This window comes from Anopheles ziemanni, chromosome 3 (assembly GCF_943734765.1).
Source record: "Anopheles ziemanni chromosome 3, idAnoZiCoDA_A2_x.2, whole genome shotgun sequence".
NCBI lineage: Eukaryota > Metazoa > Arthropoda > Insecta > Diptera > Culicidae > Anopheles > Anopheles ziemanni.
In genome coordinates, this window is record NC_080706.1 from 7,670,614 (window position 1) to 7,687,812 (window position 17,199).

General features: G+C 47.2%; 1 protein-coding gene across 1 annotated transcript in view; it reads left to right on the forward strand.

Moving 5' to 3' along the window:
* Positions 1-17,199, forward strand: part of LOC131289660 (neurexin-1) — a 78,109-nt gene that overhangs the window by 40,638 nt on the left and 20,272 nt on the right. Inside the window, exons 6-10 of the mRNA XM_058318957.1 lie at positions 4,313-4,462; positions 11,540-11,700; positions 11,977-12,003; positions 15,283-15,441; positions 15,564-15,716. Of these exons, the coding sequence (XP_058174940.1) occupies positions 4,313-4,462; positions 11,540-11,700; positions 11,977-12,003; positions 15,283-15,441; positions 15,564-15,716 (650 nt within the window). The remainder of the gene's footprint in view (positions 1-4,312; positions 4,463-11,539; positions 11,701-11,976; positions 12,004-15,282; positions 15,442-15,563; positions 15,717-17,199) is intronic.

The following is a 17,199-nucleotide window of genomic DNA, read 5'->3' on the forward strand; positions in this document are numbered from 1 at the left end:
CGCCAGAGAAGGACCGCATACACCCCCGTTCCAGTTCGCGTCCTTTTGTACCACGGCCAAGAATTTAAATTGAATTTTTGAATGTACGAAAACCGGAGCGAGATTATGGAAGTGGAAGTGCCCCCCTGGACGAGCAGAATGTCCTCCGCTTCTTCGCGCACGTCCTTGGAGTCCTTGGAGAATATTTAAGCACATCGGTCCAACCCCATTATACACGGGCGAGGCAAGCGTTTGCCCCACGAAAATGCTGCTGCAACGCTTTTCTCCTTCCATCTCCAAAGCAGCTTTTCAGGCAGGATTTAATTTCGTTTCAACCCATCCTGGCGAGTGCATGAACCGGAGTGACGGTTTCGTAAGATAGATCCTAAATTTAGTCCGAGTCGCTAGTTCGAGCGGGAGGGCATTTTCACGTTCCTGCAGCCACCGAGCGTTGAGAGTGAGATATTCGTGAAAATTCCACCCCCATGGTCAACAATAGCTTACCTTGGCATGGCAATAATGTGCAGGAAAAAAAAGAAATGAGGGAAGTGGTTGAGATGGACGTATGTCGTTTCATATTGTCACGAACCCGCCAAAGTGAAGCTGACGATGGACTATAAATAAATACTTCATTTTTTGCACTCCTACCGTCTGGAATTCGCGGATGTCCTGCAGCAACGCAGCAAAATGAACATCAAAATTGGAACTGGGGATGGGGCAGTGATATGAAACGAATAAAAAGAACATTTTCCAACAAAATAAAAACACGTTCACGATCAGCAATGATGGAACAGCTGGTTTCAAAACATGTACGCAAACGGAAACAACGCGCAATGACAGGTACAGGCGGTGTGGGATGATGGATTTGTTTTTGCAACATAAAAACGTGTCACATTTCATTGTACAAATAACAAATCGTACTCTGTCTCTATCGACCAACGGTTTATTATAGTGAGCAAAACGCTAGAGATATTCAGAGCCCCCATTTTTTCGACTTCCATAAAAAGCATCCTGTTAAGCAATATGGCTTACAGAAAGTTTTTTTAATCATAGTTATCATGGAGCGGATTTCTATCGAAACAAAATTTCTATTTTAAACTTTTTAATCGCTAATGGAGGCGCCTGGTCGTTGGTGGATAACCCTAATGGAGGCGCCTGGTTGTTGGTAGATAACTCTAATGGAGACGCCTGGTTGGCCGTAGAAACATTTTGCGCTGAATAATAATTCCGGTTTATCGTTGGTTCAACGGAAAAAGATTACTTGTTGGAATTATCAGCGTATAAAATTCACCTAACATACCTGGACCGTGTTCGACGAAATCTGCTAAAATACAGAATAGCTTTTAAAAGCATAGCTATTTTTAACCAAACCCTGCTCAATTTATTCGACGCAACCGACGTGATTTTCGTTCCAAGCGGGAGCCAAATTTTCCCACCAATATCGATTCATTTTCTCCGACACGAGTGGCTCGGTGAAGCGTTGCACATGTAGTGAATCGGGGGAAAATCGGGCTCCATTGTGGTACCACCACCAACGTAGCTTGGCTTGCACATTTCCTTTCGGCCATCCATTACGGAGTGCTGTACCGGGAGCAGCTTATCGGTTTCCGGCACGGTAGGCATGTGTGCGGGCATTCCAGATTTAGCACTCAAATATCAAAATCCACTCGCCCAAACAACCATTCCCGCGCACCCACTCAACGTTCGCTTCCCGGTGGCCATTGTGGAAGGTGTACAAAGGCGTACAGCAGAAATAGCACGCTTTTCCACGAAAAGCTTTTGATAATGGCAAAAGCGCGACCAATTTAGGACGCTTCACCAAACAACAGGCAGTGGTACAGACAGAGGCGAGGGCAGCATGTTGGCGAATTTGTTCGACGGGAAATGCACAAGCCGCGCCGGATCGCCGTTGTTCCTGGTGGCCAACCCCGAGCAATGACCATGTGGTTAAAATTTAGTCAGGTGCAGGCTGTGTGCATCAATCAACGGTGCGTTAGGGGTGGAATGTGCCCCGAGGGGGTGCTGGTGGGAAGTTCTGCAATGCAGTCGAAAGCAGTGTTGAATCAGCGGCGAGAGAACCATCCGGTCCGTGTGGAACTGGACACTCGCACTGGACAGAATCATTTGAATTCCCCCCCTTCTTCACAGCCAGTTCTCTCAAGCATGATTGAAGCATTGGCTTTCCATCACAATTTCTCTATCTTATGGCCGTCGGATTGTATCGTAGGAGGAAGGAATTAATTTATTGACATCACTGTGTCCACGTGACGTGACGTAGCAAAATAGTCATTTTATTTTCAGGTATTCGAACAGCTTTCATCGGATGCTAATGCTTGATTGTGCTGTCCATTTCCATCGATCATAAAACATGCAAAACACTGGTTGGAAAATAGATTTATTTAAACTAACACAGTTAAATAAATGTCCTATGACAGTTTGAAACGACTTCCTCATCAGTGTCAGCATCTGAAATACAAGATGAAAGTCTCTAGCTGTTGCGTCGTCTGTTTTCAACTTTCCACCCTCCGGGAAGTGAATGAGATACTTTACACCGTATCGAACCACTTGAGACGATCCCATTGTAGTATCGTAAGTCTAAAGAAACAAATCAAGTTGAATGAAATGAAAACGCCCGTGAAAGTAATCGTTATCGAACACAACAATATCAAAAAACCCCGCATTGAGTGCCTCGTAGAATTCTCTTTTTTGTGATCCTGTTTCCCACTCGATCTCCGAACACGGTCGATTTCATTCGGTGCGAAACACGTGCACAAAATCAACATTCGTCAAACAAACAACCTGCCGCCGGGCTTTGCCCTTCCTTCCCACTCGTGGCTAAGCCCGGCCCGAAGTGGAACCGGCGGGAAGGTGCTTGAAAAGCTTCCCGGCTCCCTATCGCTTTACGATTCGTCCCATTCGGAGTGCCACTGCCTGGGCCGGGAAACACAAATGCTCCAAGCGGCTGAGTGTGCTGTGCCCGACGTGCTCGGCTGGTCTATGAACTCAAGCAAATAAGATTAATTGTCCTTTGGCTGCTTCCTGCCGAGGCTGCGACGATGGGAAAGGGATTTGATGCCGCACTTTCCCCCAGCGGGAAGCGCCAGCATGGGATGGAAGCACTCCGGGAGGATTGTTGCTGCTGCTGCGATTGGGGCCAAAAAGAGATCTTCACGTCCCCCCCGGCAAAGGGCGTCTTACCGCATCGATCCGCCCGGTTCGCATGATAAATAATCGTAAAAAGATAATAAAAATAATAAAATTTGGCAACGGACCAGCAGACCGTCGGCACGAGCTCTGGTCGCTCGGCTGCGACCCGGGTGAAAATTGGGCCAAAATATAAACTGGAACATCATTAAACATTTTAACAACGGACGAAAATTGTTGGCTGCAGCGAAACGGACGCTTATCGCAGCCTGCTTCGACGCTGCACTCGACTTTCTCGAATTTAATTACCGGCTACTGAACGGCTGCTTTAAACCGTACCGTTCTTAGCGCTCGTGCTGACGTGCTGGAGAATCGAATTATTCCCTCCGTGATGTCCGTAAGCCGACTGACGGACCACATAGAGACGGAGGTCGAAGTTAATGAACGAACGGGTATTAAATTCCTCCCCCAGCGTCGGCAAACGGGGCAAGCTGCTGGCAGCAGTTTATAACGGAGCCATTTGGGGCCATTCTTATCGCAGCATTCAGTGCGTTCTCCGGCTTATGATTTATCCTTGTGCTTCCTTCGAAAAAGGGGAAATTGACGACAAATAAATGAAAGATAAGCGATAATTTATTTCATCTTACTGTACGGCCAACGATACACGCTCCTACGGCTTCGGGCACGGACCGAACGGAGTGTGTCGAAACTGTTTGCTCAGAGGCCACTCCGGCAACATCTTGCGGGCCGGGTATTGGCGGCAATACTTCATCAAGAAAGCCCCAAATATTGCAGCCGTCATAAGTCAATGTTTCTCCGCCAAACTCGAAAGGCTGCGAGAGGAGCGACAGCAAAGCGATAATGATGTCGTTAGAAGATAACGCTTTTCGAGTAACTTAATTTTTCACCGTCCCAAAAAGCGAACTTCCACCCGGCCGAGATTTATGTACGATTGCGATACCGATTGCTTCTGCCCTCTAATCCGTACCAGCGCTCGAAACGGACAAATAAATATAGTTCGTGTGAAAAAATAGACCAACTCGCTTCCCGAATAAAGGCACTCACGGTGCTTGCGACTCGGAAAGCTTGTTCGTTCCGTTGGACGAAAAATGCCGCAAATGTCAGCAAAGAGCCTAACCACCGGGATCACTCCTCTCTCTCTCTCTCTCTTTTCCTTCCTCCCCCACAGACAAGGCACCGTCGGAGGCAACGTTCCGCGGGACAGAGTTTCTCTCGTACGATCTGGGGCAGACTGGTGGCGAGCCGATCGTTAGTGCCCAGGATGCCATCACGCTCTACTTTCGCACGCGCCAGCCGAACGGGCTCCTCTTCTACACCGGTAAGTTCCGAAACACTTCATGTTTGCGAGTGAATTTGTGCATGGTTTACCCCCTTTTTTTTAGTTTAGGTTTAGTTTTCCAACTTTCAATTCTCAGTTTCCTGACTTTGTACCACATTGTTCGACGAGCGGATGGAGTAAGCGAGTAATCAACTGCAATGGAATAGGAAACGGGATTAAACGACGATTTAATTTTCCGCTACCTTAGTTCTTCTACGTGAGAGTTGAGTTGAGCGTGTTTTCGTATTCCTATTTGTCCTGCCTGCGCAAAACCAAAGTGTCACATTCCGTTCGGTCAAGTACGCCAGTACACCCTTCCCATCGGCGTTGGGTCAGTAAAGTAATAAAATAAAGTATTTCCTTCAACCTTCACCCGCGGTCCGGCTCACCGAGGGAACTCTTATTTGTCTGCGAAAGTTAACCTGCGTGTACCTTTTCTACCTATAAACCAAAGTGTCCTCTAGCTCGGGAAAGCTCGGACCCAAGCTGCGAAACAAAGGTTGGACAGATACGGCACACTCCGAGTGACAAAGTGTGCGAAATGATATAAAAATCCCTCACGACACGTAGGGCCGCAAAATTCAGGCAACTTCCTTTACGCCGCCATAGACCAGTACCAGTACCTTCGCAGGATGAATGTGAAGAATCATAAAAATATTACCTAATGTTCTGAGCACACACATTGACAGCTCCCTCTCCCCTCCGTTTCCGGTGGCCGGTAAAAGGGGGTACGGTTTGCGGGGAACAGCTCGGTTCCGTTTTTATGCTCGGGACGTCCCCACACATCCCCTTGGGTACGGTTCAACGTTGGACTGGCATTTGGTCACATTTCAACGCTTTCTTAGTGTCGTTTTATGTTCGTTCGCGCACCGCATCGGATCGGAAGGTGAAGGGGGGGAGCGAAAGGAAAAAAAAGATGGCCACCACCGCCACGGAACTCAGTCGTGCACACATCCCCATATCCCCGCGCCAACACCTTTGGGGGATGATCCAACCAGGATTCCCGAGCAGAGAGCGAGTTTGCTAGTTGCGTTTCGTAGCGAACGAATTTCCCACTCGTGCTCCATTTTTATGGCCATCCTGGCGAAGGCGTGAAGGCGAAGCGAGTGGGGCATACGAAATGGCACACGAATACACAGCAAGTCCGCCGACCCGGACCTGGCCGAAGTCACTGTAAATTGTGAGTTGTGTGAGATTGTGCTGCCCCAAGCAGATTCTTCCCATTTTCCCAACAAAAAAACAACACCCTGCGAATGCTGATCCCACCTGCCCCAACCGATTTGATCCTTCTTCTGCGTCTTTTTCATCTTCTTCCTTTTCTTCCCATTCCCCCTCACGCAGCCAAGCCCTTCCCCGGTGTCCAACCAGCGTGCGGGCGAGTGAAACGATAAACGGCGAGCATCTTTTATGGCTGGATGTAATCTAATTAAGATAATTGCTGCTTTGGCCTTCCGCCGATGGCCGAGGGTGGTTTGTCCCACACTTGAGCCTGGGTGCGCTTTAGGGGCGGAGGGCGACACCAACCGGAGGGGATGAGGAGGGTGTATTATACCTCTCGCACCCGCTGGTTTTGCCCGAACGAACCGGCTTTAGGCGGTGATGCTGTAAAATTCAAACCAATTGGAAGTGGAGAGTTCCAGGAACGGCTTATCAATGAATGGTTTCGTTTTCATCCGTTTGAGCCAGTTAGAGGCTCCAGACCAGTTTAAATTAGAATAATTGCTCACTTTCTTCTTGGGGTGCTTTTTGATTACGCTAACCTTGAAGGTGTTTCGCTACGGTGGACTTGAAAAGCCTATTACTTCTGGGTCGCTGCTTGCGGCGGGAAACACAACATTAACTTTACTTTTGTTTGTGTTGGTTCTGTGAAAAGGAAAGCAAAAGCCTCCAAAGAACCTGCTATTTTAATTTAAATATTTATCGAAAGATTATGTAAATTAACAAAAGTATCCTTTAGCACTTCAGAAATAAAGAAACATAAATAAATAGCAAGAAAGTTAAACCACAAAGTTAGCCCACACTCACCGTTTCGAGCACACTTGCCCGCACAAATCGATTCTAAAATTGATTACCTTCACGTGAGCGCTTTTGCCGGTGCGAAAATCAATTTTCCTCATTAAACTTTCATCGGCGTACTACACGGGTTTGCCGCGTTCGCATGTCCACGCGGAGGGCTGTGGCGGGAAAGGGAGGAGGGAGGGTTTTACCACCAGTTTCCCGAATTATCCCGCAGCTCATTTGCGCATTTGCAACCGGCACACATAAAAGTGGATCACGTTCCCGAAAGTCCCAAAAGTCCCACCTTTCACGGAATGAACGTAAGCGTAACAGTGTGTGTGTTTGTGTTGCAGGTACCGCTCCGATCGGCAAACACGATACAGGACGAACGTAAACGTTCGCGCTCGACGGCGGGTCCCGATCGAGGGTGGATGGAACTTTTATTTTTGTTTTTGCTCGGGTAAAAGCCATCTTCCCAGATCAACCGGAAGCTGGCAAGTGACACGGCGGGGGGAGGGTGGAAATATTTATATCCAATCGAATTAAAATTGATTTGATATGGCCATGCGAGTGTGTGTGTGTTTGCCTGTAGCTCGCGAATGTACGTCATGCCGAGCCGGAAGGATGGCTATGTGCGTCTCGTGTGTGTATGTGGAGGGAAAATTCGATTTTCATTGGTCAAAATGCTGTCCGAGATGGACGAACCGATCGTCGGCTGCTAAAAATAAACTCGGTGTATGTTCGGTTGGCTGGAAAACAGATAATCCGTTAGTCGTTTAAATCGATGGACGGGTGGGGTTGGGCTGGATGTGGGCCACGCGAGGGTCCCGGCACTTTCCCAGCAGCGATTCTAGCGTTCGTGGAAAATGCACAGAAATTGCAAGCTCGTGGCAGACGCCGTGCGGTCAATTATAATTGACGGATGTATTTTTGATGAGTCCTGGAAGGTTCTCTAAATAGAAGCGGTTTGTTAAAGCAAGCAAATGGGGAGATTTCACAAATGATTTAAGGATTTCTAATTAGTTAAAATCGTGATACTTTTAGCACTTGTATCGGCATCATCGATTCCTTGTAATATGAGGATAGGAATAAAATAAAGAAGAACTACCTTTTACTTCATCAGATGCAACGTTCTGGTTCTACGTCTTTACTTGAAACGTTTTCGTTACAAATTCCTTTGGTTAATGGAAATAGCTTTTATGAAATTTTTCACTTATACATTTATCTACCGTCTAGCTGACGATGCATCTAGCAATTGTCCGAATGACGTTTGTCGAATGAGTTAAAGTATTTTCCTTTTGGTCCTTTTTCCGAGCCCAAACCATCATGGTATGATGGCCGGCGTAAGTTCCAGCTTGTCCGCATTCATTTGCCGACAGTGAGTGATGGGCACCAGTCGGATGAGCGAGCGTGAAAGTTGTTTTTACCCCTCCCCAGTCGGTATAATTAGTTCACTAAATGATTTTGCAGCCGCTGGAAAAGTTTTGCCCCGTCGCTCGCGCGCGAGGCGAAGTCGCAAAGCTCTGCACTCATTTCGCGACGCGAAGGCGTCCGACCATTAATCCCACCAGGGACTACGTCAGAAATTAACTGATCTACTGAACGCCAGCACCGCTACGCGCGCGCCAACGGAAGACAAATGGTACAAGCTGTCGGCGGTCACTTTGGAGAGGGGTGGGGTGGGGGTGGTTGGGTGGCTCGTGTGGAATATCGAAGGAATAGTTGATTGATGGACTCTCGACGCATCGCCCGTCAGCTGCCGGCAGGGGTCATTATTCATCATTTATCCACATCCTTAGCCCGTCCGCTGGGCACGGGGAAAGGACGTCCCGGCGTGTCCGAGTCGATGTAAATGTGGGGCAAGATTATGGCCCCATCGTGCCAGCAGAAACTGTGACTGTCACAGAACGATCAAAGACGGATGAGAAACGGCCGCACTGTTGCTAGCTTCGATGTCTTCAGTCATGCTTTCCAAGACCATTACCTGCGTTGGCAGTCCTCTTTTCACGTTATGTTCGCGTTCTTTAGATACCTTTACATAAAATTGCTTATAGATTTGAACATGAAATGCAAAGCTTATGTTTTCTTTGCAATAAATCCCATTTGAAGACGTTACCTCCTTTGACGACGTTTTTCCGATGAAATAAGTCTTCGATCCAAACAAACGGCCAATCAATGACCTCTAACGATGCAGTCTGGCAGGGTCGAGTTTGCTCCGAAAAAAAAAGAAAAAAAACCGGGGCGTCGCTATCAATCATAAACGTTCATTTCTCAGGTTCCATTTAGCCCGTGTCCATGTCGCTGCCGTCTACAGCGGGATCGGGGTTCAGTTAGGTCATTATGATGCACTGCCAATTCATGACCTCGTGCGAAGGATCGTTCCGTTGCCCGAGTGGCAGCGAATCGACGAAAAAATAAGCGGGCGTATATCCCGTTTGTAAAAAAATGCAATGCTTCTTTCTACGTTCGATAGGAAAGGAGAAGAGTGTGAAGCGATGAAAGGGGTGGAAGTAGACTGTAAAAAGAAGCGATCCATCAGATCGAAACGAAAGCCGGAAGAGGAGCGACGCCCGGAACATGAAATCCAATCGATCAAAAAAAGACTTTTAAATTGGCCTCGGAGGGTGCCAGCGACGACGAAAACGGCGTCATGCAATTTGTTTCCAACACGCGTCGCCTGCTCGGTACACCCATCCCCGATTAAATGGATGCTTCCCCCTTCTCTACTGCCTCGTTGCCAATGGTAGCACGATCAATGAAGCCCGAAAAAAAGAGTAGAGTCACTGCGAGCTATTTCGCGCCTCCCAGTGAAATAAGGAGTTAATACACTTTCCTTGCTCGAGGCGTTGGCAACAAAAAAGAACGAGTCCGATGTAACTCGGGAGCTTCGGGAAATAAGTGTCTGAAGTTATGTACACCAGAGGCCTGGTTGCCAAGCACTTCCCGGAACCGATAGGCTGCATATTGCGAAGGATTCATCCGTTGATGGTGATGAAGTAACTTTGAATTTATTTTATATTTTATGATGCCTCTCCTGATGTCGGCCACAGGGACAGCTTCCTCCCGCAAGGTAGCAGGGCGCTCGAGGGGCGATAATGTACCAACGTGACGACGGCCAGGTGACAGCTTCATTTCCGGTACCGTGCATACGGAACTCATTACCGTGCGACTGCTGCCACTGCAGGAGATAGAATAAAACCGACTCTGACGTTAATTACTGTGGGAGGAAACGCTTGGTTGCATGGTGGAAAATCACCGTTCTGCTTGCACATACACCGGAAGATACAGCGCGGCAAGCATTTCTGTATACGAGCGGAGGCACACTAGCTTAAGCTAGAGCGAGCCTGCAAGGCGGACGCGAAACGTGGAGTGCAAAATTAAGTTTGCCAGCCGAAATGTTGTTCTATAAAGACGCGTGTCAACCGGAAGGACAGCAGCGAAGGTCGGTTGGTGGCTTTTAAGCCCACCCTGACAGCAAAGGGTTTGGCCTCGACAGGGTCATGGATAAGCTGGTTGGTTCTGTTTATTTTCCTATTTTTCTCTGAGAAGGAACGCTTGGCGTGGCGAAATTTTCGTAGAGGTCCTAAAGGACAAGCAAACCGGGCTGACTTTCCGATTTCGTGACCGTTTGTGGTATACCGAAATGTTTGTAAGCAGAACCACCTTCGCGTGACGCAGGCGTGTCGCAGTGTGAAAGGAGCTTGAGTGTGAGGGGGTCGCAAATTGCGGCAAGGGGGAAAAGCTTACCACCAAAACATGCCAAGCATCGTTACGCCGCATCTAACAACGCAAATTCACGTCCTTCAATCGCATGTGAGATTATGCAGTCTGTTTTCACCAACAAACCCCTTTTTTCCCTTCCCTAATTTAGAAACCATTCGAAAATTGGAATATTTTCCGAGCAAAAATGGGTGAGGGTTGTTTTATAATGAACTTCAATTCCTGCCACTTCAATTGCGTTGACTTCTCTTGCTAAGGTTATCGGAAAAAATCACTCCCTTTTTCAGCAGCTTGACAAAATGTCATAGTTCATGTTCGTTACATGGAAAATGCATTTTTGATTTCCTACCGTATACACACACATTCATTCGCATGGATACAAAAATCACAGACCTTAGGTGGTTTTACCTTCCAGTCGAGTCACGCTAGACAGGGTCCTACCGAAACGCCAGCCCAACTGCCGGACAGAAGGGATCGTTAAAATGCATACCGGTCAGCATGCGGGAGCATTTTAGTGGAAAAATTTCATCGTAAAAGCGTTAAAAGGATCGGTAAGAAACAGCAAAAAGAAAAATATACACTGGTTTCGCTTCGTTATGGTTCGGACTTCGGTATATAAAACTGGGAGGCGAAAAAAAAGCGGAACTAGCACCACCGAACCTAACACCAAAACCTTCCTCTCGCCGTGAGTAAAGTGAACGATAAAAAACGGAACAGTAAAACACGAGCCGATTATGACGCAAATTATGGCCGGAGTTTGGCCGGTCGGTGCATAATGGCCGGTGCAGCGTAAGCGCTTTCCCTTGCACCGCCAAATGTGCCGCCGTGTAAGCGGAAAAACGGTGAAACCTAATGGGGCAGGCCTTGGTGAAAATTTAATAAGCAAAAATTGTTGGCGCGTAGCAGCACCCTTCCCCGGGGTCAGGGTTGACCCTTTCTGCGCCCTCCGATTTGAGCCCGACCGGAAGCGAGGACTGAATCGAGGATGAAACCTAACGCCATAAACTTCCACATTTATTAGGTAGTAGATGTTTCTTCAAATCTGAAAGATAATGGATTTTCGAACAAATTTTAATATGGAGAACTTTGGCAAGCTTGGAAAACGTCTCAATATAATTTCTGCACAACAAGTTTAAATTATTCTGCACTTAACATTGTTTTTTGCTGGTATTTATCGTTTTAATAATGTAGAAAATGATTTTCTTCCTCTCCTCTATTAAATGAAACCTTATAAAAAGCACAAATTAAAAAGGTTCCCCACCTTCCTTATCTACACATCAAAATAACCATGTTTATCTCATATCTCTGTCTCTGTTCCGTGTGGTTCTTCCATGACTGCTCATTCGCGCACCGTAAAAGGTCACGGCACTGATTATCTGAATTTGGCGCTGCGCGATGGCGGCGTATCGCTGACCATGGGTCTCTCGAACGGAAAGCAGGAGATGCACATCAAACCGTCCCGCGTACGCTTCGACGACCACCAGTGGCACAAAGTCACGGTCCATCGGCGCATCCAGGAGGTGAGTAGACCGTTCGAAAGGACATTATTTTTCCTCCTCGTCATAACCTTCGCACTCGCAGCGAGGAAAACCTCGCAGGGAGGAAAACCTTCATTGTGAGCTTCGTTCGTTTTTATTTTATTTATATAATCCCTGAAATCATCGATACCGTAAAGTTAACCTTTATTTATTCTTTTCTTGTCTTTTTGTTGTGAAACCCACCCTTATCGGGGGCTCTTTTCTTTTCTGGCGCCCATTTCATGCTCACTGCTGACCATTCGGCCGATCGACCCTTAGATTTCATCGATAACGAGCTTCTGCAGGGTAAGTAGTGGGAGAGGGAAGCATGCGATACCAACATGGTCGAAAAAAATCTCACACGGAGAAAAACGCAGCCCGAAAAAATGTACACAAAAAACACTCGTAGAGTTACTACCTTCAATACCTTTCCTTTTTTTCACTTTACTCCCGACAGCGAAGGGTAATTCAGTATCAATTTCAAATCTACTTTTCTTTTTTCCTTCGGCCTATGGCTTTTTTACCGGTCGATCCTCCAATTGGCTTCCGTCGATGGTATTTAGGTTACGAGCCCAACCCATTCCGGGTTTCCCCGGGGCGCTGGGAAATGTGTTTCCGGATCGGAAGCGAATGTAGGAATTCCCTACCAGTTCCGGGGACACTTTTAATCCAAGCTGATCCATGTTAGCCGAGTCGACCTGGACAAAATGTTATTAATCACTTCGCATGTCTCGAAACGGAACTTCCATATTTCCAGAAGTGGCACAACTTGACTACGACTTCCAATGATCCAGTTGGAAAACAATGTGTTAGGGGAAAGGCTTGGGGATTATTAAAAGAAAAATATGACACGATCGTGCGCGAGCTCCAGTATGGCAACCATCGGAGCCCTCGATGAGCTCTTCTAATTAAGCATTTCCCTACGACGACCTGTCCATGTCAGTGAGACACTTGTCTGCTCACGATGCTCTTTTGCATGGAAGCATCATGCTGCACCATCTATTCCACAAGGGATGCATCGGAGGTTAAGGGCCCCGACCGGTGCTTGTTCCCTTTGGTACTTTCTACCATACCTTCTATCCCCATTCAAAGTTCAATGGCATCATAAATGTGCTCCAACACCCGGTGTCACACGCAGTGGAACTTTGTATGGCGCGGTGCAGAGTGCATCCGTACACGCAGCCTTGTACGGGAAGAGATTTGTGAAGAAGGTCGTGTGGCGGATGAAGGCAACAAAGTGTTAGGTGAACCCGTTGTTTATAGGTTAGGTGAAATGTTTCCTGCCAACTAAGAAATAACACCATCGGAATGGTAGCTTTCGGTTCTTGCCGTTTGAGAACAAAGCATAACAAAACCGAGGGAAGGCACTTGTGCAAGTTCCACCCTTCACCGGAGATGCTCTTTGATGCCAAGTCGTTTGTTCTGCTGGTAGAGACTACTTACTAGCAAAAACAACTGGTGTATAATTTCCTTGGTTTCTCTGTAAGTTTTTTCCTTTAAATTAAGGGCTCCATGGGTGGGAAGAATTTTCCTTCAAACCTTCATACCGTCAACGAAAAAAAAATGGATGTGGTAAGACATTTTTGATGTGTTTTCTCTTTCCATTAAACTCTGCCCCACGGCCGGCGAAACCATTCTATCCAAGATGTTTGGGTCAAAGGGCACTTTGAAGGATTCTTTGGCAAGTTTCTCGTAGGTGGTGGTAGAATAAAAATCGTCTAAGCATCCCACCTACAGCAAGCAAAACGGCATCTACGCTGTTTGGAACCAGAGCGCTAGAGCAGAACAGAACAAAGGCCACTGGCAACAGTAACCTTTAGCTTGCCACCCACCAAGCCGCTTCCGACTTGCCCTATTTATCCCGTTGAGACAATAGGGAACACGTTTTGTTTCGACATGGAGACCCGTTGGTGTGAGGTGCTAGAAGTTGTTGGTTTTGTTGCCTACTGATGCTTACGCCTTGGCCTACAGAGCACCGTTGGGTAGCGAAGGGAAACCAGGAAGCTGGCCGACACTCCACAAGCACTTACCTAATTTCTCGGATAATGATCGTTAAGGTGACGGGCAAAGGTGTCGGCGCTATTAACCGGATGGGATGAATATGAACTGCCGTTGAGTGGTGTTCTCTTGTGTTGTGCTTTGGGCTGGAAAAAGAAGCAGAAATTTAGAAATTTCGTATCCTCGGTAAAATGAGCTTCAAAACACTTACAATCAGGGAGTTGAAATGAAAAAAACCTCCTCTGGAATGGGAAGATATAACAACGGATAAAAACAAACAGAAAACAAAGAAAATAGAAACATAGTGAGAACACAAGCGCGGTGATAATTCCAAACAACACGAGTAAATTTTGGTAAATGAAACTTCAAAAACAAAAGCCATGAAAAGGGTTCGGAAGATTCCTGAACAAGAGAAACAATATCACCAACTTTTTGAAACTCAACAGTTTGGGTTGGTTTTTTTCCCTTTTTTCCCTTTGTCGTGGCGTGGCTATCTACACTGTACAACCCCTGTTGGAATGCTCTTGGGAGGCGAAGAAAAAACAAATGGCGAGTCGCTTGCCATCGTTCCCGGTGGGAATTGTATCGCCCGACCCTGACCCCCCCTCCCGTTGTCGAACGGTGGCAATAAAATTATACAAAATTTGTACGAAACGCACTACCGACCGGAAACCTTCGTCTGTCCGGACGACCCCACCCATTGCCATCGGGTATCTGTTTGGCTGGGGGCGGAAGTGCGGGGTTGGAAAGTGAATAAAAACCAACCAGAAGTCGTTGATAGAAGGAATCGGACCAAACCAGGAACCAAAGGCAAACCAACCAACGCACAGCAAACGACGTTAACGAAATGCTGCAACACCAGCACACAGACACAGACACACATACCGGGGCTGATGGCAAATTGCCATTACAGCAACCACGCTGACTTAAAACGGCATTCCGAACGATGATGCTGGTTCGAGTTTTTCCGGCTCCGACCCCGGCAAGGGGCGGCATTTTTGCTGAGTTCGCCTTTTCCCAGCCATCACTTCCGGGTGTTGCCGAAACTGTGGTCCGAAAACTTTATTTGCTCGACGAAGAAGAGGGCAAAATATTATTCAAAGAAATGCCGAGACTATTTGGTTTGTTGCAAAGATAAGGAGAGCTGGTGGAACACCAACCTCCATCCCAACGTTCGGTGCCAGCGAGATTCCTTCATTTATTCCTCAACCGCTGAACTTTGTAATGCCATTCCAAAAAAAGAAAAGCTTGCAGCTGCAAACGGTAACATGTTACAACGAGAAGAGAAACATGGTTAAAGTTTACGCCGGAATAAATCCATTCACGTGAAGAACCTGCGAAATTTAATTGTGCACGAAAAGATGTGCAAACTTTTGTTGCAAATCCCACTCCTCAAGGCCTCATTCTACGAAGCACCCTCATAATGCCACCTATGACCGTACCTTTCGGTGTGTTTTTCAATGTGTGGGAGATAAGTTTCCTCCGGAGTTCGGCGAATAATAATTCGTCTAGAGATTAGTATTATTTAAGCCCACAACTAGCAACCCGAAGGCGCTAATGGTTCTCGTATTTCTATCCATCCTACAGCTGGTGGCCGTCGTGGACGATGTGTACACGGATCATTCGCACATTGCCGGCAAGTTCACCATGCTTTCGTCGTCGCGCGTGTACGTCGGCGGTGCCGTCAATCCTCGGGCCCTTTTGGGCGCCCGTGTGCACAACAATTTCGTGGGCTGCCTCCGGAAGGTAACCGTCACCGGAAAATCTTCATCTCAACGCTCGCATCGTCTTCAGATGTCACCCGGATAAGGGTTTTTTTTTCTGAGCCAGCATTTGAATTTATTGTTTTCTTTTTTCTTCACCAACAGGTTGAATTTTCCGCCGATACTCTGCGCCTGAATCTGATCGATCTGGCACGAACCGGCTCGAAGCTGATACAGGTGGCGGGACGGGTTGATTATACGTGCCCATCCGGCGACCCGCAGGACCCGGTGACGTTCACCACCCGAGAGTCGTATCTGGTAAGTATGTCGGATGAAATGTGATTTTTTCCACCCTCGGAGACAACCAGCAGGCTTTACCGGAAACGAGGGTCACCTACACGACGCACTCAGAATGTCTGAAAATTCAAGAAGGAACCTATTCCCTTTGGCACCTTCGGCGATAAACTGCCAACAAAGTCATGCTCCCTGCTGCATCCGGTTGATTAACTTTGAGCGATTCTTCGTCCGCTGTGCTGCAGCAAGGTGTTTTTCTTTTTCCTACCCCATTTTTCCACCTTGATTTCAACACCGTAGTCACGTCATACCGATTCATTCGCAGCTTCCGAATATCGGTACGGCGAACGACCGAGCCGGGGGGAAAACTTTCCTAACAAGACCGCACACGGCTTCTTCTCGCTATGCGTCTCCGGGTCCTTCACGGTTAGGTTTAAGTTTTCCGTTCCGCAGCGCTGGCGGAAAACTTTATCCTCCGGCCGGTTGTGCCCACACTAGCCGGTCGTGAAAGGTCGTTGGAACTATGGAAAGCGGGCCGGTTCCATTGGGTTTTATGGAGATTTTTGGTACACAAGGAACTATTGAATTTGCCAAGTATACTCAGTTTAAATTTTCGCACGAACTGGGCATTCATTTCAATCGGACGGTCCTTGAAACTACGGTTGGTAAAGTTGACATTCTATTTCTCCAAAAAGAATGAATTGTAGGGTTTTACCGAGGTGGTTTTAAGTCAACGAAAACTAACATTTCAAATAAAAGACTCGGTTAAACTTGGTGGATTTCTTTTGCCAGCACAATTCTTATACTTATTTGTTTTAAGTTAATATTTACAAATCATTTAATTAACCATGAGCTTTGCTGTATCCTCAAAGTTCGTTTTTGTAACGAAATGAACTATTGGTGTCATGCTTCAACCAAACTCAAAACCGACGACAGCTGAAATGCGTTATCGCATGGAAATGAGGAAATTGCACCACCGTTCAAATGTTTCTCTTTGACTCGTGCTCTCGAACACGCCTGCCGCTACCGTAGCAGTCTTATCACGGGCCAAACCCTCTCGGAGCTGCGGCAGATAATTTTCCCGCTGTGCAATCTTCTCTTCCCTCCCGACGGAGAATTGCTTGCTTGGTAGTGAATTGCGGAAATGCTTTCCCGGGTCGACTCCCGTGTCTTGGGTTTCCTTTTGATATATCGCTAAACCCCTCTCCCGCTGCCGGGACACTCCTTCCGCGTGGTTTTGCTCGGTATGCTGATTTATATTGCCGAATGTGTTCATGTGAATATTTGTATGTTTTCCTCCCCGGGTCGCTCGTGTGTGCCACTGGAAAAGAAGATAAACTACAAAATAGACACAGTATTCGTTTGTCTTTATCGCGAACCCGGTAGCCACACAGCGGGAGTTTTCAATGCAAAGGGATGGGATGGAAGGGGTTCGCAGGACATCCCGGCGGGAGGGAGAACAGCGACGACCAACGAACCAGACAGTGAGTGTGTTCGAGAGAGTAAA